The sequence below is a fragment of the Haliotis rubra genome, unplaced genomic scaffold, assembly GCF_003918875.1.
Source record: "Haliotis rubra isolate DU_JTF1 unplaced genomic scaffold, ASM391887v1 Scf128, whole genome shotgun sequence".
Lineage (NCBI taxonomy): Eukaryota > Metazoa > Mollusca > Gastropoda > Lepetellida > Haliotidae > Haliotis > Haliotis rubra.
Window position 1 is genome coordinate 1,193,100 of NW_025765203.1, and position 26,616 is coordinate 1,219,715.

Below are 26,616 nucleotides of genomic sequence, written 5' to 3' on the forward strand. Positions count from 1 at the left end.
TGACGCTTCAATCGCTAGGCAACTCTACCGCCCGTGCCGACAGTGGATTGCTCTTCATTGAACAGACCAATCACGATTGGAGAAATTGAGAAAGCTGTCTTCCGAATGAAAATTGGAAATATACAGGCCCGGACAATATACCGTGTGAAATATTACGCAATACAACGTACATTGAGAATACTACACGAGGTCTCATTGCATACGAATTATACGAAACGAGTGTCCTTCCTATGGTATCTGACCGAGCGAAAGTGAGGTTAGATAACATAGGAAGGTCACGAGTTTCGTATTCGTATGTAATGAGACCGAGTGTGGTATTTTATTTATTACCCACGTCTTACATGCATTAAACTGACAAAATAGCGTATTTTTGTTAATATTTTGGTTTCAAACCGAAACCGGTTTCATAAAGAGGTTGCGGAAGAGTTTTGTACTGTAGTACAATATTTGCATGACGTCACTGTAATGACGTCACTGCCTTGGTAACCGACGTCACGATGCATGTCAGTTGTCATCGCCTCGTACAGCCTCCTACAGTAAACTACTCCGTAGCACCCCGTTTCTTGGTTTGCAGTTGCTTCATTCGGCTAACATCACTGGTGGAAACATTGCGTTTATGTTTTTCGACGGATATAATGTCTCAGTTCGGCTCACAATTAAACAGCGACATGGCAACGTTCGCGATGTTTACATTCCCACAATGCATTTAAGTTGTAGAATGAATGGATTCACGTGTTTGTTATGAATGAAAAAATAGTTACGTCAGAATGTGACCTAATTGAGAGGTCATCGGTTATCCAATCAAATCGTTAGAATCTCAGGTCAAGTCGTTACGACACAGGTCAACGCGATACGACACTCGTGTGACGTACGGGATTAGTATGCAACTACCCATACGTTGACCACGTGGGTAATAAATTCAGTTACTTCACCGCATAATCAGTTTTTGTTTCGAAAACAGTGTACGCGCGGCCGCATGGCGCATGGGCGTCATAACACCCATACCAAATTACGGAAATGACCCTCGGAACCCGCTTGCTTACAGAGGTATAACGCTGACTGATGATATCTGTACCCTGCAAGGTACTACACCGATATCCTGAATGTCCGAATTTCAAGCATGGTTGGAGTGAGTGAATTATTGCCTATTTTTCAGTCGGGGCGCGACTGGTATGTTCCACTGATACACGTGCTCTTACCCCACCTAAAATACCCCGACTATATTGGAAAGACTAATGTGAGTTACTTTCGCGTACAATCAAGAGGAAGAAGCAGGTTCAGGTTTATTAATCTTCATCCTTGATGTTTTGTCTTCTACTGTTGATGTGATTTCCCCATCAGAATAAAACATCATTCCAAAAGTCATTGGTTCGCTTCGTCAGTACATTTTCCTTGATATATTGTCCACATTCTGATACAAAATTCATATAGTTTGTTTCAATGTTATTATAAAACAATGTTATAAGTTTGGAATCGTTTTTGAATTGTTTTAACAACCTCTTAATCCATGTAATATATTGATCTTTGATTGTATTTTCTATGTTTGGAACTCTCAGTCCCCTTTTCGATTGATTTGCGAGGAATTTTCTACTTATCTTATCTGGTTTATTTTGCCAAATATATTTAAAGAATTCTTAATGAAATTCTCTTATAAAGTTTTATTTGGATTAGGGAGAGATAAAAATAGACAAGACTGTCAAGTACACTGCTACCGATACCTTGGTATATGGTTAAACGAACACTTAGATATGAGGAAAACTGTCAAGTACACTGCTACCGATACCTTGGTATATGGTTAAACGAACACTTAGATATGAGGAAAACTGTCAAGTACACTGCTACCGATACCTTGGTATATGGTTAAACGAACACTTAGATATGAGGAAAACTAGTGAGACTTTCTTCCCTTTATACCAAGTTTAACAGAGCTGGAGGGATGTCATTTGATGTATATACCAAGTTTACAGATGTCTTGTAGAGCCAGTACTATTTTACGCAGCCGGAATCTGGGGAATCTACACGTACAGAGAGGCCCAGACAGTACAGAATAGAGCATGCAAGTACTTCCTGGGTACCGGACAGAATGCCAGTAGCAACACGAGGAGATATGTCCTGCGCAGTTACTCAATGCACAGAGGTTTGCTGACTCCTGCAAGACTTAACAAGATGGACAGTGACAGAATCGTTCGTATGATACACGAGTTGGGAAAAACTCTGCCAAGATCATGGGAGAAAAGAGTGTTCAAGCTGTTGGAAAACCACGATGCTACCACTATACCTGACACAGATATTTCAAGTAAGAGGAAAATAAATGCTTTTAAGGACATTTTTACTTAATGTCAACGACTGGACACATGGACTATGGAACGACCACAATAAACCAAACGGGAACAGGCTCCGAACCTACAGAAGGTTCAAGACAGAACCAACATCAAGCTGCTACGTTTAGACAGTAAAATGTCGATATCAACGACGAATTTTATTTAGGTTCACTTGTGGTAACCTCCTCTCAGCAAATGATACAAGAAGATACTCCAAGCCTCCTACCCCACTGAACGGCAGAATAAGCCAGTTTTGTGCAGAACCAAGACATGCAATAGAAGATGAAACCCAAATTCTTATTGATTGTCACTTCTACTCGGATTTGAGATACAAGTTATTTTTAGCGGCTGAACGTGCAATCCCAGGTTTTATCTATCTGGGCAGTGTTTCGAAACTTATATATATTTACAACCATAACCATTTACAACCAGGTTTAGCTTTTATTCTTCTACAATTGTTCAAAAGGAGGACGTCTCATGCTATTTGTAACTTCTATGCTCTATACCCTGCATATTCATTCTATATTACTGTCATGGCTTACACCATGTATTATGTGGCTCAGGAGCCAATCTACTCTCACATTGTGTTTTACATTGTACCATAATGAGTTGTATGCATGACACATTACACAGGACCAAAAGAAGGATAGTACACCTTTGAAATAAACAAAAATACAGTAGGAAATACATGCTATGACCGGATTTACGTATGTTTCCAGATATTTCCTAACTTCGAGTATAAATTTCATACAAATCTATACCTTTGAAACATAAGCTCATCGTACATTTTCGTATGCACAAGTACCTCGTTCATGTATGCCATGACCGGATTGTCAGGTATTTACTCTCACATTGTGTTTTTACATTGTACCATAATGAGTTTTTGCTTGACACATTAATAAACTACTTATCTCTCTTATTTCTCTATCAAATCGTGTGTGCTTTATCATAGTGATGTACAAAAAACAACAACTATGTATCAGATGTTTCTGAACCTTTTCAAACTGATGGGAATAAATACAATATATTCTAATGTTTCAGAGTGGAGAAGAGATACTACAAAGTGACAGACAATTATGTTAACTCGACCTTAATTCAATATCGTCTTACACCATTGCACAATTCCAATTACACCATGAGTATTTGTTTTTGCCAGTCACATCGGTGACAGCTGTCAGAAACATACGCAAACGCAAAACACCTGAACAAACACGGGAGCATATGGCACAGGGCACAAAAACCACTGAACATAAGTTCGGTCACTGAAGCGTCACATTTGAAAACGTCAGAATAAATGTCTACCTGTCATCTTTGCTGACAATTCTTCCTGAGCTAGGACAGCGTAACAAAACACCAAAACCTAACCCTAGCAATTTGTTATACTTTCATCAGCGGTTATGGCTTTTTAAATATTTCGTTACAGTAACAGGGGCTTGTACGATTGAACCTCTGAATCGTAAACTGTTGACGTGATTATTGTACAATGCACTGTGGTATTTTGTGATGGAGAAGGTTTTTCCATGTGCCTTTGCGGATTCGATCAAATAGTATATACATTTAACAAAGATGTCTCTTCGGAACCAAAATCTCAAATGTAACATTTTCAAGTGTCAAAGGCTGGAGCTGCTGGAATATTGCTGGACATAACGGGAAAGTTAAAGTCAACCCTCGTCTTACCCAGACTGGCGGATAATTTGTCTTGCCATTTTGAACCTTAATCCTTTGTCCTTTATCTAATTCAGGTGAGTAGTTCAGTGGAATGTAATTGGCTATTTGTCTATTTAATCATGTGCCTTGCAGCATAAGGGACGTGTTAATATTCCAAATATTTATAACAACAGACAAAACCAACACCTAGCAGTTTCAAGTATTCACTTTTATATTGCGGGACGCTTGTTTAAATGAGTTCACGAGTGCACAGACAGGTAGGTGCCATCTTGAAGAGTCATCGTTATTCCACGCGTACTTTCCTTGAGGAGTTCGAACTCAAAGTTCCTGTAGTTAGTGCCGTATCTGTGGTAATTGTATGAGAGACCACTTTCCTCTACTTCCTTTAGACGATACTGTGTACTTTAGCTGTGAGTTGATCAGAGATTTAAGGGAACTTTCGTCTTTGGGAAATACAGCATGTCCTCGCCTTTAAAACCATAATAAATTACTCTTTTCATAGACTATTAATGATAAAACATAATTATATAAAGTGTATTCAAACGTGCGACATGTTTGACTGAATAATCCTCGCTCAGAGTGTCAACTAGCTGTCTACGTATGCACGTGACAATTTGTAATACATCATGATGTCATTAACGCCAACAATGGGGCTGACGTCCCGTGTTTCATTAGCTACTCTCTTTAGAACGCTTTGCACAACAGTAGGTACATAGCATCTAAGGTATCAGTATTAAAAAAGACCCGTGAAGGTCCCGGTTAGAATTGATCTTCAGTAACCCATGCTTGTCGTATGAGGCGACAAATGGGATCGGGTGGTCAGGCTCGCTGACTTGGTTGACACATGTTATTGTATCCCAATTGCGTAGATCGATGTTCATGCTGTTGTCTGGTCCAGACTCGATTATTTACAGACCGACGCCATATAGCTGGATTATTCCTGAGTGCGGCTTAAAACTAACCTTACTCACTCACTCACTTAAAAATAACCTCATTCACTCACTCACTCAGTCAGTGTTAAAAAAGGTTCCTTGCAGCAACAGATATCCGATGAGCTGTGTCCAGGTCGATCGCAGATCAACTGTTCATCAAGTTGGGCATAGCATTACTCTAAGTGAATGGTTGGTATACAAACAACTGAAGTCTGCAACCTTGCAAAGATGGGTGATGGATTGGGAAAGAGTATACACGCCAATCGGGCGTCAGCAAACCAGACATCTGTTGCATGCTGCGGAAGTGGTCGAAGGTAAAACGCCTGGCAAGTACCATACTCTTGAACAGTTGGCTTAGACGCGAGGAATTATTGTACAGTGCACTGTTTGTTCGTAATGGGGAAGATTTATCCATGTGCTTTTGCTAATTCGATTATGCAATATATATATATATATATATATATATATATATATAGAGAGAGAGAGAGAGAGAGAGAGAGAGAGAGAGAGAGAGAGAGAAAGATATATATATTACAAAGATGTGTCTTTAGAACCAAACTCTCAAACACAACATTTTCAAATATCAATTTATGACCCATCACAGTGATAAATGGTAGACGACAAGGTCTAGACAGATTCGGCTGCAAATAAGGGCAGTGCAAATATGAAAGCTGCATGCATGGATTTACCTCAGTACGTCAGACAACCATGTCTTAAAACTTATAAAAAACTGAGCGGATCGCTAGGTCTGGAACAATACCTTTTATTTAGACAAATATACAATTCCAGTTATACGCCAGAAACTGAATATCGTGGATGAACAGAAATGGTTTATTGATTTGTGGAATGATAAAGGTAATGCAACAAATGGAAACAAGCTTAGGATCTATCGGCTGTTTAAGAAGGATTTATGCCCTGAACCCTATGTAACCAATACGATGTCAAGACACCACCGCAAGTTCTTCATACGACTGAGAGCCTGCAGTCTCCCTCTGTGCATCGAGACTGGTAGATTCGCTAAGCCGCCTATCCCACTAAATGGCAGAGTTTGTCCACTCTACCCCCTGTATATCGAGGATGAAGCCCACTTCACCATCACGTGCCCACCGTACTCAGATATTATGTACGACGTTTTTAAATTGGCCCTGCTTTTGATCATGCTTTTATGCAGAAAAAAAACCAAAGAGAAAATAAAATAATTTAATGCAAAATCCTCAATGCCACCTTCTACTTGCTTCCAAGGTGCATCTTATGGCGAGAAGAAGAACCTCACTTTTGATATAGTATGTATAGTAAATATATTTTAATATGCTTATATCCATGTGTTTTGCGTGTCTGTTCATGTGGGATATATGTGTGTGGAGGGTGTGTAGAGTGTGATAAAGCAAAAAAGCAGCCTGAGTGTGTGCAGTAGTGAACTGTATGTGTGTATATGTATATGTGTGTATGTGTGTACCTGTATATGTATATATGTGTGTACCTGTGTATGTATGTACGTGTGCACCTGTGTATGTATGTATGTATATATGTATGTGTGTGTGTGTGTGCGTGTGTGTGTGTGTCAGTGTGTGTATGTATGTATGTATGTATGTCTGCGTGAGTACGTTATTGCTTATGTACGTGTACATGTTTGTGCGAGAATGTCATAGCGTAAGCCTGTGATTGTGTATGTGAGTGCGTGATTGTACGATGTGTGTGAATGCAGGATTGCGTGAGGAGTTGAGTGAGTGCATAATTGCGTGTTTGCGTGTGAGTGTGCACGTTTACGTCAATATGGTGAAGTGCTTTTATAACTTTTGTGTGATTAAAATATCATGTTATTAATCTGGAATGTATGTACTGGTGTGTTTTATTTGTATTCTCTTATTTTATTGTATTACTGTGATAATGCTTGTGATTTTAGTGTCTCATAGGCCAAATGGCCGGGTGCTTTTTGTGTTTAATGTATGTCTTTAATATAATGTACTGTATTTTATTGCAAAAGCACGTGACACTTTAATAAACATTTTCTCTCTCTCTTTCTCATAACTGCTGTGTTCAGAAAACAAGTGAACGATTGCCATTCAAGCCGGCAATTTATGCCTGAATGTATGACTGATGCAAGTGCATATCGATTTCAATGTTGTGTTTGTGCGAACTCTTCCCTTTCCACAAACAAAAACATTTCTAACCTCAATCTCAAACAATCCTTTATTGGGCAAAACGTGCTATACGACCAAGATTCATGTTTTCCTCAAACTTGACTTCCGGTGTACATTTTAAAAAATAGGTTCAAATACTCCATTGATACTTAAATGTCATTTCCATATTACGAAGTTTCTTTTGCCTTTCAGTATACAATTGGTGATATCATACAATCGAAAATCTTAAATAAATTAATACTAACAAGCTTCCTTTGGAAATTTTTAACAGAGAATATTGCCTTTAGCTTGTGATGCAAGACAAGATGTAGCTTTACTCCAGGCTTAATTAGGAGTGAACATAATTCCAAGGTACTTGTAAAATGATACAGTGTCAATAACATTACCATTATAAAACCACTGTTCATATGAGCACAAGGGACCACTATTTCTAAACACAATAATCTTGGTTTCCTTTAAATTCACGCACACACCGGTTTGCTCACAAAATTTACCAAATACATTAATCTTTGTTGCAACTGTGCACAAGTGCCAGCTATTGCTGAAACATCATCAGCAAACATTAGAGAACAGAGACTACAAATAGAAGAAGAAACTGTAATACCTTGACCTCCTTCCAACTCCATAACACTGCATAACTTATTTATGAAAATAATAAATATCTGAGTGCTCAGAACACAGCCTTGACGAGTACCGAGTTTACAAGAAAAGCTATTTGATACACCCTTAGATGTCCTGACTGAAGCTGATAAAGAACTATACATAGATGTTAACAGCATAAGGAATTTACCTCTTATACCAGCTTCATAGAGTGACTTTAGAAGAACATCTTGTCTTAGAGTATCAGAGGGGTGAGGTAGCCTAGTGGTTAAAGCGTCCGCTCGTCACGCCGGAGCCCCGGGTTCGATTACCCACATGGGTACAACGTGTGAAGCCCATTTCTGGTGTTCGCCGCTGTGATATAATTGCTGGAATATTGCTAAAAGCGGCGTAAAACACAACTCACTCACTCACTCTCACTCACATAGAGTATCAAACGTCTCGGCAAAGTCTACAAAGAGACAATAAAATCTACCCCTTTTTGCTAATATATTTTTGAATTAAAGACTGCAATGAAAACATTTGGTCGGTCGTTGAATAATCAGCCCTGAAACCAACCTGTGATTCACTGAATCAATATTATGATCCTCACACCATCGTTGAAGGCGACGATTAAGAATAGTGAGTGAGTGAGTTAATATTTAACGTCACGATTAAGAATAGACAAAAACACTTTACAAGTAGAATCAAGAATATGATTAAAAGGCTGAGTAAGATATGGTACAACGAGATGGCAAGAAGCCTTTAAGAATTCAGCAGCAACAGAATTAACTATCTGACGTAAAACGTCATTCGTGGGAAGAGAATGATCTGCACCAAGTAAAGACATAAAGTGACTAACCCACTGCTGATTAGTTATAGACTGTGAAATACCACAAGAAGACTTACAAGTTTTCAAAATCTTTTCAGAAATAGGCTTCCTTCTTAACTCTGAAAACATGTTAAAAACAATTTCTAAAATTCCTGAAAATATCCAGACTTTGATTAAAATCTCTATGAGCTCTTAGAGCCTTGTACTTATCATGATTTAACTCCTCTAATTCTTGACCCCACCATTGGGGCTGCTCCCTGTCACAATCAACTTTACGCACAGGAGGTTTAGGCGGTTTTCAAGAAGGTAGACCATTAATTTTGACAATCAGCTTGCCTCACACAGTTGTTAGTGTTTGTTTCTAGCCGTTTTGTATGTTTGACAATGAAAATCGTACACATGCAAATTTCATTTTTCTTGACCTTTACTGTACAAACAAACATGGTCATATGGAAGTGCAAGTGGCGATGCACTCCCAAAACATTCATTATTATCATATCAATATTCATTGACTCCGATCTCCCAATTTTTTCAATCGTAAATTAAAAAATGAAATTCCCCTACTTTTTTATGAGTATATATGCATTTCCCTTGAGGTCCATATATCATAATTATGGAAATGCTGTGGGTTTTGTTTAACATGTTAATATTACTTCTAAACATCAAGGGTCGATGCTAGTGCAATTATCTTTTTCTGTTTTCTCCACAGTACGTGTATTGAACGACCCAGTTATATATAGATTAGTGTATTCTTAGATAAAAACCTCATTGTTTTAGATGTTTCTGTTGGGTTTGAAACTGTTTGAAATAGAAAATATTTACACTACATTAAATAGTCTACAAGGAGATTTAGCATATTACAATATAGAACGCAGTGTAAAAAGAATACCCAGTATTTCAATCCTCAGAAACAAACAAGATTGCTCAATTCTGTTCATCATTTCCTCTTCTGCATTTAGAAGCAAATACGCTGAAATTGTTGGTCTCGTACGATGCATTATGGATAGAGATACTATTATCCTGTAATTATCATTTGGGAAACCTATCTTTGAAAAGATATAACCCTCCTGGAATTATTCTTTTTGACATTCAATTCAAACAAAGTATGGCAGCGTATTTGACAATGTAAAAACAGCATATAAATGCATTCTGTACTTTTTTATTTATATAACTATTGATTTTCGACAGTTATATAACCAGAAATTGTTGTGCTTACATATAAAAGAAATCATTTGACAGTTGTCTACAGGCGATTAGAACATCACGCACTGACCGCTTTGTTTAAGGTACAGATCAAGCTGGGATTTCTAAATGTTCATGGTGTTTGAATATTCTAATATTTGTGTGGACCAGGTCATATTTGACAGTACTATTTACAGAATGCTCCTTGTTTAACTTGTTACCAGATACCCAATGTTATCTGTGTGTTCTAATTTAGTGAAACGTTGTATTTACTTCTTTGAGTGGCATTTATAAGTTGGAGAGTCACATAAGGACAAGCGATTAGGTGCCTGACTCTGAGGGTTTGGGTTAGAATCCTGGATGAGACTCAACCCAAAAAAGTACTAGAATCTGTACTTAACTATGAAAGTGTAATCCCAAATATAACATATGTTACATTTGACCACTTTCTAAATGGCATTGTGTAATTATAGACACCACGTTCTCGACTTCCCGAACTCTCAACAACCAATTACGGGCCAACGGGCGAACAACTCCTACAACGAGAAATTAAACCCTAAGGGTGTGGTTTACAAAATTGACTATAACTGTGGACAATCACATATTGATGAAACATCGAGGTTTCCACAAATAAATCCGACAACAAATCAGCTATCTCAGAACAGACGATTGGTACCTTTCTTAGGCGATCGCCTTTCACTCGTTCCTCATAATCCGTACCTTCAATTTATACGAAGTACTCCATTTCATGTTTTCCAAAGTCAATTACTGCAGTAACGACTCCAGAACCTGTGTCATCAATTCTTGCAGAATCACCAAATTTGAGAATGTGGGCAGCCGTGTTTGTTAACAAACTCGTCCACGCAATGTAAACTCACGACGACGTCATCAATGAAGTGTTAAGTTCATTTATGTAGCACGAATGATTTACAACAAATGAGATGCATTGTCAGGAAACTAGATTGCTGTTTTGCAGCTTTCTCTCAGGTGGCGTTTCTCTCGGGCGAGGGCATCTTCCAAGTTGCGATACTTTCAGCTCCACCATGTTGAAGTTAAAGGTTTGTTGCTTCAGTGTAGCCTTGCTCGGCCTTGAAAAACTCGATGGTTTTGTAGAGGTTGGGATTAAGAACCTGTAAGTTAAGGTTGGGATGAGGCCCGGCCATATATATACAATGTATATATACTCTCTCAAAAAAGAAACGCATATAGGAATTTCAACTGTATTTTTATGTTTATTTTGAAACATCTTGTAGGCTTTATGAGTCAATGAAATATAGCGAAATTGCACACTGGGAATGCAGACTTATCCGTCTTTGGCACCAACTCGAGGAAATTCAGGTTGAGTGTCACATGGAGACGTGTGGTGGCGCTGAAGTCAATACCTCGTGTGACCACCGTGGGCATCCAGAACTGCACGGCATCGCCTCGGCATCGAACGAATAAGTCTCAGAATCTCGTGTTGCCCAATCGCAGCCCACTCTGCCTGTAGTGTCTGTGCAAGTTGCTGAAGTGTCTGGGGCTAAGGGTTACGGCGTCGCACCCGCCTGTCCAGGGCATCCCACAGATGTTCGATCGGGTTTAAGTCCGGTGATCTTGAGGGCCAGGGGAGCACATTGATGTTGTGGTTCTGGAGGAAGTCTCTAGTGTGACGTGCTGTGTGGGGCCTGGCATTGTCCTGTTGAAACAACTCCCTCTGGCGATCAATGATTGGAAGGAGGTGTGGGCGTGGGATTTCGTCACACTACCGTTGAGCTGTCAGGTTGCCCTGGATCATCACCAAATCACTTCTCCTACGGCAGGTGATCTCTCCCCATATCATAACACTTCCCCGGCCGAATCTGTCCACCTGGGGAACGCAAGCGTCGGCGAAACGTTCACGTCGACGTCTGGACACCCGCATTCTTCCATCGCGTCGTTCCATTAGAAATCGTGATTCATCACTGAACCAGATTCTACGCCAATTCGGTAGGTTCCAGGCCTGAACGTTGGTGCACCATTGAACTCGATTACGACGATGTTGTTGTCGAAGCACATGGCCAAAATAAGGTCTTCTGGTACGTAAGCCAGCCGCTCTCAACCTGTTCCTGACGGTCTGTGCAGAAAGCCTCCTCAATCCGGGTATTTGTCGAGCGGTACTGGTCGCCGTAGCTGTTCGATGACGCAGGTGATGTAGCGATCCTGCGCCGCAGTGGTTGCTCGAGGTCGCCCACTACGAGGGGCATCTGCTACCGAATTCTGCCGGCGATATCTCTCCCAGAGCCGTGAAATGGTGTTTTGGTGAACATTCATGCGTCGGGCAACTGCACGTTGAGACTGGCCAGCTTCAAGCAAACCAATGGCGATATGACGGTTGGCTTCACTTAGACGTGGCATTTTGCGTTCGTCAACAATATTCCAAATACAGTGCATAATCGACAGACAGCGATCAACCTTTTATACCCATCATTGAGACTATCTGATCCCCAACTTTCACGTGCATTGCATGTGAATTGTGTATTCTGTGACACTACACGCCGAAATTGAAAATCATGCTGTTAAATACGGGTATTTTACGGATGGTGCGTTTTGTTGTGTTGTTTCAAAACATAAACACCATAGGACTCATGAACAGAGCAAAACCTTTTGTAAAATGAATCACGTTTTAATTCATTGCTACATGAAATTGCTATTTTCATGATGCGTTTCTTTTTGGGGAGAGTATATATGATTTAAACATACAGTGGAAGCTTTCAAAACCGGCAGCTGTCCAATTCGGCAAGTTGTCAACACCGGCATAAAATCTCAGTCCCGTCTGTGGCTAGTACAATTATCTCGGTATGAAATGAGCTGACCGAATATGTGTTTATACAGTAATCAGCGCTGTCTAATCCAACGCATGGCAAGGAGTCAACCAGATGTGTATTCTCATCAATTAATCCAGCGTTGATTACATGGTTGCCGATAAAGACAACTTAATATTAGTTCAGCATGAGTATAGTTGTACATGTAACTAGTGAGTTGACATGTTTTATTGTGATACAGCATTGTATATGAGAGTGACAAAACTGGTCCACTCCTAGTCGGAGATAACCGTGTCAGCTCTACAATCCGACCCGCTGTGTAAACCGGATTATTTCTTCAGTCCAGACGAGTGCCGGTTTAGACAACTTTCACTGTATTCAAAATCTGTAAGAGGTGAACTTGTTTTTTTAAACTAAAGTGGTGAACTCGTCAAAAGCTAACTTCACTGAAATGGTGAGACGACCCCAAACTGTCAAAACAATGATAATTGGCGTTAATTTCTTCAAAACACACCGGCAAGTCGGCCTGGCGCACAAATGTCGGCCTCGAAGAACGCCCCCGAACCAGCCTACAGCACAGCAGAAACTATCTGCTTAATGATATAATGTATATTTTAAAAGTAAGCCCTCATTCAATAAAAACAACAGATCAGAAAAAGAGAAATTCTTAAATGGATTAAAAGTCAGTACAGATATATGTGTTAATCAAATTTTATAATATATCAATTTTTCCCGATGCGGACACCAAGTCTAATATTGCTCTCTGAATTGAACCAAAAAGTATGTGTACAAAAAATATCATATGTCAGGAATAAAAATTATGTATTTTGCTCGCAATAGGCTCGCATAATACAATTTGTGTTCCTAATATATGAAATCAATGATACGGAAAAACACGAGGTTAATAATCTCTATATATTTATTGCATTGAAATGTTTATTGAATATAAAAACATTCTGCACCTGAATAAAGCTTGGAACGCTAGCAACCCTGATGTCAGCATTATCCTGAATTCATCTATCTTATTTTAAGGCAAACATTACCGTGAAACCACACGTTCTCACTACTGACTACTCAAGAAAACTAATAAGGAACCGTGATTCTAACTCATGGCCAGTTGTTTCTAGTTCACCTAAGGATGCAACTCACCAATAGGCACCTCAGATAATTGGGACACCAGTGTCTCTACATAACATCGAAACATGATACCGAATCACAGATATAAAATAATCAGTGCACATGCTTTTCAGCAATTTGATGCATGATCCTTGTGCAATTCATCTGCATAAGGTTTGCAGTTGGTTCCCTCTAGTTAGTGGAGAAATTCATCTTCGATGTAACCATACATATATACATAACATATAGTGAGTGCTTTAAGTGAGATTAGTGACATGTAACTAACATGCATGCACGTGCCACGTTCCGTGACGTCAGTGGGTTCGTCCTTGAGACGTGCAATACGTTGTTGTACGTGCATTCCGGGGAAGAGAAACAGAGCAAATGAATGCCACACAATACTGTCACTTTGGAAAGCTCAACCCCTGCCCTTGCGATCGTTCAAAAAATTAAACGGCCAAATCAAACGCATAGCATGCCAAGGCTCACGTCTGCACAACGTCATGAGGCCATTGGGATGGTCCGTGGGGGAATGTCTCAATGACAAGTGGCTGCACATTTCCACTGCCACCGGAACACCATTTCTGCACTGGTGAGACGCTACCAGAACACAAATGACGTCATCGATCGGCCACGTTCTGGACGTCCACGTGTAACAACGCCAAGACAGGACATATGGATAAGGGTGACCCATCTTCGCCACAGGTTTCAGACTGCAGTGATGACTGCCCGAACCATCCCAGGACTTCGCCGTATCCACCCCAACACAGTTCGACAACGTTTACGTCATCACGGGATCAGACCACAACGTCCCGCCATACGGCCTATCCTGACACAACGTCATCGACAAGCTCGCCGAATGTGGTGTCCAAATCATGTCCGCAGACCCATGTTTTGGTGGAGAAATGTTGTTTTTACAGATGAGTCCAGGTTTAACATTTCCCATAGTGATGGACGTCAACGTGGGAGAACACTATGCACAGGCCTGTGTCTTGGAGAAGAATCGCTTTGGTGGTGGTTACGTGATGATTTGGGGTGGAATAACAGCACGCCAAAGAACTCCTTTGGTGATTGTTCAGGGCATCTTAACTGATGTGGGCTACAGGGATCAGATTCTTCGACCTGTGGCAATTCCTTTTCTGCAAAGTCATGGCCCTGGGTTAACATTCCAACAGGACAATGCCCGCCCTCATACGACAAGGGTTGCTATGGATTTCTTGCAACACCACAACGTTGACTTACTGTCTTGGCCTGCAAATTCACCGAACCTCTCCCCGATAGAGCATGTTTGGGACGAGATGGATCGACGTCAACGCCGTCTTCCTCATCCGCCAGATAACGTCCTTGACCTTGCAACAGAACTTGAGAGAATCTGGCGTGACATCCCACAAGCCTTCCTTGCACGTTTGATAGGCTCTATGCGTCGTCGATGCACTGCTGTTCTCAATGCTGATGGTGGACATACCCGCTATTGAGCTTGTGACATGGTCGTTTGACCCCTGTCCCGACTTGTTATGGTCTCATGATCCCTCCATTAAAGTTTATATGTACCTTTGACATTGTTATCGTACATATTAACTGGGATAATATTTTGACAATGCACAGTTTCTATATGTGGCTAGTATATATGAAATGCAAGAACTGGACCTACTGGTATTCTTAATTTCATGTTCAAGTGGGGGTAAATCAGAGGACGAAAAATGGCTAATTGACCATAATTGGTGCTCCCGGGGATGGCTATTTCGTGTCTAAATGTTTCACCCCCGACTTTTACAAAGATGTTATCAATGAGGATGTCCAGCATCTTATATAGTTTCCTCAGTAACTTTAGATGACGTTTGCTTTCATTTTTTGACAAATTTTCTCCTAAAATAGATATATATTGAAGAGACAGTTGATTTTCATAACGGGACTTCAGTATTTAAATAAAATAAAACATAAATGATGTACTATGGATACAGGTTAACCTTAATAATCACGGATAGAAGTTGATAGATTTATGTAAGAATACGAACATATTAATTGTGAATGGAAAGCTTGGATCACATCAGTATGTTGGCAGTATCACTAGTGCGGATGTTGGCCTAATATTTAATGTGCTGTTGTAAATGGAAAAGTACTAATTGTTATTGATTGCACCAAATCAGATTTTAGAGGATCCACTGGGGACCTGAACGCGTGGAATGACAATTCCTTTGTTCAGGGTGAATTAATTGTGAACTGTTACAGGGTTCCCGAAGAAGAGGGCGCCTCTAAATGCTTCGGTGCTTTACCCTTTTCCCTGAAACGTTTCCTTTTCACTTTTGACAGTTGAACAGATTCATTGTCTTGTTCAGATGTAGGTCAAGATGTGGCTCCTATAGATGAGCAAGTATCTTTAGAATCAACTGGATTACAACTTGAGTTTTTGTCAACAACATTAAACCAGACTTTCAAATGATTGCACAAGATCTAGAAGAAGTTGAACTATCCTGCCCTGGTTTATATCTTGTGGACTCCTGCCTGAAATCCCGACTGTCTTAAACTAACCCTATGAGTTACTGACTAAGCTTGGGCCAAAGTAGCAGCTTGGTGTAACTAATCCACTTTCTGCTCACCAACATAAGTCCGAATGTCCCCTGACACCCTTTGCTTGAAGTCCTCATGTAAAACCAACTGATAAAGTTATCAAAATCACCACTGACCACTTTTGAAATACACCACCCATCAAACAATGTTTCCTTCTTCCTAGCAAACTCAACAAAAGTTGTGCCTTAAGAAACCTTAATAAGCCTTTAAAACAGCAGGATCAACATACTTCCTGAGTTTTTCCCAAAATACATGGTCCACTTATTTTCAGGCCATTTGAAATTGTTAGCAACCTTAAAGAACCACTAAACTTTGTTTTTTGTTACTCTTTTAACCATTACATATGAAAGATTTGTGGTTAGTCTTATGCGGAACACCAAATTTATTCTTTAAAAACTTGTGGTTAATTAATACCGAGCGATTAAAAGTGGCCAAAAAGTCGCCTGCTTCCCTCTCGCCCGCCAACGAAACCACAGACAGGTTACGTAACTCTGTCGCCAGAGCACTGCAGTGACGTCATATGAGGAACGATTTTCAGTTAGTTGTATCAGGAATTAGAGACTCTATAAGTTGTTTGAGTGTTTGCTCATCATTTTGATGATTTCTAGTTATTGTTCTCAAAACATCTTTCACATACACCTTCGTGCTAAATTTTTTTGTGATGCAGAAGGGGAATATACTTACTTGGTGTTCTTCACGGAAGTTAAAGTTTTTGCAAAAATAATAGTGATAGTTTGTTTTTGTTTTCGGAAGTGAGTTTGTTAGTGTGTATTTGCCACGTTATGTGTGTAGAGTATCCCTGGTTGTATAGAAAGTGTGTAGCACGCTCATCATTTTGATGATTTCTCGACATCAACGACGACATGCCGAATCGTTGCTTTGTCGTCAATTGCTCCTAGGGGTCGGGTGATGGTATCACCATGCACATGCACAGATTTCCACAGGACCCCGCAGTTCGTGCTAAATGGGTTATGTTTGTGAGTGCGAAGCGAGCGTTGTGGAAGCCTGAAACGATATCTTACTTGTGTTCAGATCGCTTCACGGAAGTTAAAGAATCAAGACTGCTTACTAGTTATAGTAAAATATGTATATGATTGATGACCATAAAGATTTTCCATAACACAACTTGTAACATAACGATTTCTTCCTCGGAAGTGAGGTTGTGGTCGAAGTAACAATAATATTGTTAGTAGTATTATATTGACACCCACCTCGCTGCCAGGAGAGAAATTGTTATGTTATACTATTATAAGTCATGCAAAATCCTATTGGCCATCAATAAAATACATATTTTACTATCAGTAGAAAGTAGTTTTGATTTTGTAACTCGGTGAAAACAAACCTAAATAGCATTTATCCACAGACTGGCGGATGTTCCCGACAGGGCGCCGCCATTTTTGAAAATCGTAAAGTCTGTTAGAATTAATGAGATTATAGTTTGTTTTCATCAAGTTAGAAAATCAAAACTACTTTCTACTCGTAGTTAAATATGTATTGGAATCATAACCAAACGGATTTTGCATGACACAACTTATAACATAACGATTTCTTCCACGGAAGCGAGGTGGGGGTCGAAGTCACAATACTGGGCGATAAATTTCTTGCTACATTCACATGGTTAATGTCCACTCACCAGTATGTAGATACTAGTCAATGTGCGTCTTTATATTTGGTCTTATAATCCTAATTAGTTTATTATCATACTTTTATGCATTTTGAAACTAAATAAAAAGCTGATACTTATAGTGAATTTATAACAGAACTGTAATATCTAGACATTTTATAGTTTGCCAATGTGAATCATAATTCGCACACACACCCTAGTGTATGTTGTCTGTCTCATTACACTTCACGGCGAAAACAATGATTCTGTTGAATGCTACGACAAATGAATAAAAACAAAATGCAAATATTAAAATTAAAACAGATTAAAGTTATAGGAACAATATCAGGCCATTACCTTGTTTGAGGAATGTATCCATCAATATCCACAAAACTGTTCCAAATGATGTGTCTTTTAACAGTTTAATATACGAAAAAGTGATAAATCTTTTCAGGTATTAGTGTATAGTCTCATTGGTCACCCAAGATAGCACACCTGGCAACTAATTGCATAATGTCCGCCTTTCATTAAAAACAGTAATTTAATTAGCCAATAATGGGCAATCAATCAATGTATTGCCGGTTAATCCTTTGAAAGAAGGACGTTGTTTTTACGCAGACACCGACACGGCAGGGTGTAATCAGTATAGATTAGTAAATCTACATACATAAACACTACCTTTTGACAATTCCGCTGTGTAAGATAAAAGTAATTCATCAATCAGCGTGTTATCGGTTAATCCTTTGATCGATGTTTATAATGTTGAATATTTACTCCAGACACAAGAAATGCCAAATGGGAACCTTTGTCAGGTAATCTAAGTGTGTTACCACTAATTATACCTGTTATAAATTCATTAACTGACCATCAAGTGAATGATGACAAATAACATGTGTAGGTTTATACCACCTAACACGGGTTACAACAAGGGAGTATTAATTGCTGTATTGCATGTGAAAACTTATGGGCCGACACTGTTTTGAGAATGCAAACAGATTTTTACATGACATGATTAAATATCTAGGTAAAAAAACACAGAAATGGGATCAATTTGGATCAGTCATTATACAAATAGGGCCTAACGACACCAATCAATTGTGACAGAAGCGTCTATGAAAACAAGTTGTAACTCGGAAACTAGGCAAAGCAGGAGACAAAATTAAATGCCAGTAGATTGTGAAAACATATAGCTTTCATTTTCCACAACAATTGTCACGATTTCAGGTTTATACAAGCCTGTAAACAAGATAATTTACCCCCTAAAATGTAGATGAATTCTGCATCGGCCCTCAAAGCTATTCCTCATATGACGTCACAGAGGCGCGCCGCTCTGATTGGTTGAAATTTCGTTCGCGGGTGAGAATTGGGCACTGTTGTCAAAAAGGTCGATTTAAGTCAATTAAAGGTCGAAATGAGTAGTTTTAATGACGGGGTTTCATTTATAACGATGCCAGTTAGTGATTTATGTATTTTTACCCCCTAGGGTTTATGTGACCTTTAACACACTGTACGAACTGTTTCAACATCACGTTCAGAGAAGGGTGGAACAGGTCTTATGTGCTTCGAGAAATCAAATGATCTATCACCTGCTGAGGTATTGTGAGACAGATCAGTTTGCAATTCAAGCTTTTCGGCTCAATTTCTTATTTAACTTCCAATTTGTACGTCTGAAATTCTTTCTACCATTCTAAGCTTCAATTTCCAATTGCCTCATCTGAATGTTTTGTGCCATAGCTAATTTGTCTCTTTCTAATTCTAATTCTAATTTCTTCAGAGCCAAAACATCTTTCTTCTCCTCAATCACAGCCAAAGCATCATCATCCAAAATGTCTTCTTCAACCAGGAATGTGATTAAAAGTTTCTAGACATTTGATTTAAGCATACCCGTGTTGATGTCACGTTTCTGATGTTTCGACCAGTTCAGGCATTTTAAGCAAAGAGACATATACTGAGAGAAACAAATAAAGGATCACAAGAAAATTCAAGCGTTTCTTTATTTTTTTCCAGATTTCATCACCAGCTTTGGATAGCGCTGTGGTGATGAAATCTGGAAAATAATAGAGAAACGCTTGAATTTTCATGTGATCCTCTATTTGTTTCTCGCAGTATATTATGCAGAAGGTTGGCGATCACACTAAACATTGTGATTATTGGTTTCACGTGTATTAGACAATATAATTTAAATTTTAGGCTGTCAGGTCAAGAACGGCAACGGAAGTTGGCAGTGCATTGGAGGACGTGCTGTTAATGTTTCACAGTCAGTGATCAGCAGAATACAACCACAATATCGACAGGCAAACGATGGTGATAACAGTCGTCGCACAAGACCGTTTCATCAGAACGTATGCATTACGAAACCGTGGTCAAAGTGCCTTTCAATATTGAGAACCTCACAGATCTATTGGTGTTAGAGTGAACGGACGGACGAGTCGTAATTGTCTGCATGCCTGACATTACTGCATTGCTAGTGTCAAGAGCGGCAGTCCTGAACCAATCGCCGATGGGCAGACGTTAAGTGTTCGGATGAATCAAGGTTTGATTTGGACTCCCTTACCTGGCGCAACCAAGTGTGGCGTAGACGGAATGAGCGCTTCAATGTCACTAACATTAGTGTTACCTGTTGATTCCCTAAATTAAATACTACACTCTTCAAAAAAAGAAACGCATATGCGTTTTCAGCAGTTCATTTCGATATATTTTGACAGCAATCGTCATTAAGGCAATTCCTTTGTTTGAATCCCGTATTCATGATTGTTGTGTATGGCCCGCAAACGCATCCCAAAATGTGTTTGTAAACGTTTGTCATCAAATATGTAAATGATACATGAAAAGTGCATGCAGAAAGCGTTTTCCACGTAATGCACGTGCAATGTGTCGGAAACATGAGTAGAGACATCGACTATAAAAGGCCAACCAAATTAACGAAGATCCAGAATGCCAAGATTGAAAGCTACTGACCGAAATATCGCCACTGGATGGTGGAAACAAGAGAGTCCCAGTCTGTATCCACCACAGCACCATATCTCGATTATGACATCGATATACCCGCTTCAATTCGACCCAAGATCGTCCCAGAAGAGGAGGGCCAAGAGTGACCACACCTGCTCAGGACCAATTCATCCGGATATTTCACCTACGTCACCGATTTGCTACAGAAAAGGACCCTGCATGACAGATGCCTGGTCTTCGAAGAAATGTAGAGCAAATTTCAGAAATCGTCTGAAAGAAGCGGGAATTCGAGCATATCGACCAAAAGTTGGACCTGTCCTGACACGACTACACCAACAACGACGTGTCTAATGGTACAACCGGGCACAGGCATGGAACCTGGGGAACTGGCAACGCGTTTGGTTCAGCGATGAATCGCGTTTCCTCCTGCATCGACGGGATGGGAGACAACGTGTCTATCGACGTCGACACAAACGTTTTGCGCTGAACTGCGTTCGACAGGTGGACAGATTTGGTGGAGGAAGCGTCATGGTGTGGGGAGACATGTCCTAAACGGGTAGATCAGAGCTATTGGTGGTTCAAGGCAATCTTACAGCAAATCGCTAAATCACCCAAATCCTGCGATTTCACCTCCTCCGACTTTTTAACCGCCAGAAGGAGCTGTTTCAACACAACTCTCGACCCCACACACCTCGTGTATCAGGTACCTATCTCGCCAATGTAAACGCCAATGTCCTTCCCTGGCCTTTCAAATCGCCTGATCTGAACCCGATCGAGCATTTATGGGACGAACTTGATCGACGCGTCCGTAAAGGACACCATCGCCCTCAGACACTTGCAGAACTTGCCAACGCGTTGCAGGAGGAATGGCAAAGAATTCCCAAGCAAATATCGGACGATTTGTGCAATCTCTTCCTAGGTGGTGTTGAGCAGTGACGGCTGCAAGGGGTGGTGTCACCAGGTACTGACCTGAACGCCCCCTTGTGTCCACACATGTGCAGTGAGTGAACTGAATTAATGCTGACAATGACAACAATACATATGTTCATCCGTGTGTCGAATTCCCTTTATCTATGTTCAAACTTAATCGACTTATGTGTACTTAAATACGTTTAATACATTTCTTTATGTTTGCCCTATGCGCCTCTTGATTTTATTTTATTTTAAAGATTGTAGATAGCTTACTAAGAACCGTCAGAGAACTAAGACTGAAATCAACAAACGAACTTAGAACTACCCTGCAGAAGGAATGAGATAGAATGAACCAGGTTGACATTGGAGTGAGTGAGTGAGTTTGGTTTTACGCCGCTTTTAGCAATATTCGAGCAATATCACGGCGGGGGGCACCAGAAATGGGCTTCACACATTGTGTTGACATTGGACGTTCGATCAGGAGTATGCCTCGTATAATCCGTATGTTACAATCTACCACACAGAATCTATAATAGCAATAGTTGTTTTATCGTTTTACTGAATGTCACCGTCTTCTTTTAATAGTATGTTTCATTTAAAATCAACATGACTGTAAGTAACAACATCTTTTGTTGTATTATTATAATCAGTAGAAACACTTTTTATCTTTAGCTACCCGTGAAGATCCAGGTTAGAATTATTGGCCTTCAGCAACCCATGCTTGTCGTAAGAGGCGACTAACGGGATCGGGTGGTCAGTTCGCTGACTTGGTTGACATGTCATCGTATCGCAATTGCGTAGATCGATGTTCATGTTGTTGATCACTGGATTCTCTGATCCAGATTCTATTATTTACAGACCGCTGTCATATAGCTGGAACATTGCTGAGTGCGGCGTAAAACTAAACTCACTCACTCATCTAGCTCACCTGGCCTTTACGCATGTGGGAGTCGATCATAACACGGCCTCTATGTTGACAGGGTATCAGTCCTATCCCACACTGATTCCCCCCACACCCACGTGCACACACACACACACACACACACACACACACACACACACACACACACACACACACACACACACACACACACACACACAAAGCCACTGTCTATTTATTACTTATTATGATATCATAATGTTCATAATTAATATGCAAATTGAACCCCAGAAAACATTCACTATAGGTATATATGCATCACACAATGCAATGGTATGAAAATAATTATGGCATTGTGCAATCCTGCTGCCAGATGGTACAACTACAAAGGTAAACATAATTGTAAACGTCCCTGTTAACATGTAGCAGCAGTTTGGAATCTGGAAAATTAGGTTTCATCACATCAAGATATAGCTTTGTCTATTGTAATCATCTGAAACGTTTTATAATCAAAACAAACTGTATGTAGATACTGTAAGCAAATCAAACAAATCATGTGATATTTCATCACTGATGATACAATTATCATAGATATTGAAAATATGAACGTATTTTTGTGTATATGTAAAATTACAAAGTAATTTCTTTAGCAACTTTGAATATGTCTTTTCTATATTTTTTATAGTATTCAAAATGAAATAATTATTGTAATAATACCGATCTTTTACTAATCATACTTGAGATGTAATGATGATAAAGATGCTAGCTATATTTAATCGATGTAAACGTTCAGATAATTCGTAACAATAGGGAGCTGACAAGAAATATCAAAGCACATGTCGGTATTGAAAATAGGGTGTGTGTCATTGTTTACATTTGGTGACAACAAACAGTCACCATTCACCCAAGTAATCTAATATACACCAACCCGTATAAACAGTCATCAACATGGATTTCACGATTTATATCTCCTGTATCTGCATGCTGTATATATAGTTGTTAACACAACTTATCAGAGTCAAACATTCACTATTTCTTAATTCAAAGATGTTTCGCTAAAAGACCAAAGACTCCGACAGTACTTTATTGACATCTTAAAATAGAAATACAGTTCGCTCTATCTCCATGTATAGTGTAACAAAGTACTCTTTTGTGTAACTATTATAAATTAAAACACGAGGTCGCTTTCGTACTTTAACCAGGTAGCAAACACTGTAAGTCCCCATGGTCCCTAGTCTGGTGATCTACCTTCAGTTGTTGGCGATCTATATCACATATTTTATATTGTATTGTCTTCTTTAATTACACTGTTTTAGTTTTACATGCTAGTTTTATATTCATATCTGTGATACTACAGTATTTTTACTGTCCATCGTTGACAGGTTTTACTCTTCAAAATGATTTCATCATTATTGAATAAATTGTTTAATTTGGGGATGGTTAACGTTAGATCGGAAATTTGTTATTCCTGCAAGGATTAACGGTTCCTTACTGTCAACTGACAACCATGAGATCATTCGAAAAGGTATGAAACGTTGTTTGTCACCGGAAGTACTAAGGTCTTGCGAAGTGCCGTGACCTATTTACGGGCCCTATTCAAGTACAATGTCATGCTTAAACGTTAATACCAATTTCAAAACGTCAACAAAGCGCCCTGGAATATTCGATTAGCTGATTTGTATGATCACATAAATTCAGTTAGTCTGGCTTCAGGTTATTACATTACAGTCGAGATCACCCATGAGTCCCTGACTGATCGTTGAATCACGGAATATGTATTTCAGGAGATTACTTTAGGTGGAAGGACTGTACACCAGTGTGAACTTTATCGATAAAGGTGAAACCGTTAACTGTTTACAAGTGTAAGAGCAACGTCTACAGCCTACACGTCGCATGGATCAGTTGAATCAGAGCACCTAGCAGGTTAATGAAGGGAAGATTTACTGAAAAAGACCAAACAGCGGTCCCAGTGTCCAGTCTAATTTTCAGTATGCTCTCCTCAACTTTTGTTACATTTTTGTCTGCGTTAAAAGATTAAACTGTTGGCAATATAGGAAGGTGAGCTACAGTACCTTGCCACTATTATAGAAGCTTTCATATAGTGCATTGTACTCACAAAGAACGGGTTTACAACGAATCATTTGTCCGAAAGCATGGCTCAGCCACTGAACTGGCTCAGACAAAGATAATTTTATAGCTGGAATATTACTCAAATACTGAGTTAAACAACAAACAAACACACAGACACATAGAGGCGACTGACGGGATCTGGTGGTCAGGCTCGCTGACTTGACTGACACAAGTCATCGTATCCCAATTGCGTAAATATATGCTCATGCTGTTGATCACTGGATTGTCTGATCCAGACTATTATTTACAGACCGCTGCCATACAGCTGGAGTATTGCGTTAAACAACAAACAAACAAACATGCTGGGTCAGCGAACTACCACATCGATTATCGTATTAACGACATTGACTCACTCTTAGCATGTGCAAATATTGTGTGGATTGCTTACCTCGAAACTGGCCAGATACATACTTAGTCCAGATTGGAAATATACATTGTGAGATAGCTCGTGCAGTTTTGTTAACATCATGACGTTCCTGCTGCTGCCTCCCATGCTCTGCGGGACTGCAGTGGGGGCGCAGGTATATGTACATTCTGAATCAATAATTATGCCTAAGGGGTTTAAAAAACTGTACAATGATCATTGTCCTTGTGTAATGAATAATCCGCATCAGGAACTGATGGTTACAGCCAGTAGCTATTAAATGCAACAGCTGTGGGTATATCCACAAAAATCCGAGAACGGGTGGTTATAAGTTTTTCATAGCATTTTCATCGATACTATGGCAAAGTATGCGTCACCAGAACAACGCCCATCGTTACTTTTAGTGCACGAACACCTTAATTATGCAGTTTCGAGACATGAGAGTCCTCGTTACAATGGACCCGTGAAGATCCGGGTTAGAATGAACCTTCAGTAACCCATGCTTGTCGTAAGAGGCGACTAACGGGATCGGGTGGTCAGGCTCGCTGGCTTGGTTGACACGTCATCGGTTCCAAATTGCGCAGGTCGATGCTCATAGTGCTGTTGATCAGTGGATTGTCTGGTCCAGACTCGATTATTTACAGACCGCCGCCATATAGCTGGAATATTGCTGAATGCAGCGTAAAACTAAACTCACTCACTCACTCGTTACATGGGCGAAATGTAAACAATGACACACACCCTATTTTCAATACCGACATGTGCTTTGATATTTCTTGTCAGCTCCCTATTGTTACGAATTATCTAAACGTGTACATTGATTAAATATAGCTAGCATCTTTATTTGAGCAAAATTGATGACAAAAATATCGCCGATTCCATTGTTACATGGAAGGTTTTGCGGATATATTTTTTCAATGGCCCAGTGAAAAAACTAGGGGAAAAGTTTTAGATCCATATGAATGATTATTGATAACAGCATTTGCCATTCTAATATTTAGCCTCTGGATATTTGTTAATATGAAAAGCCATTTATTATCTGTTTTCTAAAGCATAATGAGAACATAATTGATCAAGAGTTTTTAACTGTGGGCGTAGAGAAAATGGGCGTATATCCATGTATATACCTATTTTTCTAAGAATGTTGCCACAATACGTGTCTGAATCGGTTTGCAAAACATAAAAATCTTATTGGAATATTATTCCGAAATGTATATGGTTGTAATAATCATGGTGACTGAAATCATCTGTATACAACCATATACACAAATACACTGCCCAATACACTGAACATGCCACATTATTTGACTAACCTGAATATATGACTATACACAGTAGGATCAGTGTTTTAATACATTACCATACAAGTACATACATTACCATACAAGTACATACATTACCATACAAGTACATACATTACCATCAAAATAAATCTAAATAACCTTTTAGTCAGATGTACATTCCATTATTTGTGAACAGTTGAATTAAGAGTGATTTGTACCAATGAAACCTGTTCTGAGTACTGTAATGTTTTGTGACATGAAGTCATTATTAGAATATACATTTGCTATATATAGATCATGTTGTGTGAATGCAGCTATAAGGATAGATCTGCTACAAGTCCATAATCATGTCATTTTATATCAGAAATTACTCAGC

At 39.4% G+C, this 26,616-nt stretch overlaps 1 protein-coding gene across 1 annotated transcript in view; it reads right to left on the reverse strand.

Moving 5' to 3' along the window:
- Window positions 1-25,126, reverse strand: part of LOC124266804 — a 29,941-nt gene extending 4,815 nt beyond the window's left edge. Inside the window, exon 1 of the mRNA XM_046701609.1 lies at window positions 24,982-25,126. Coding sequence (XP_046557565.1) covers window positions 24,982-25,126 — 145 coding nt within the window. The remainder of the gene's footprint in view (window positions 1-24,981) is intronic.
- Window positions 25,127-26,616: the final 1,490 nt, after the last annotated feature.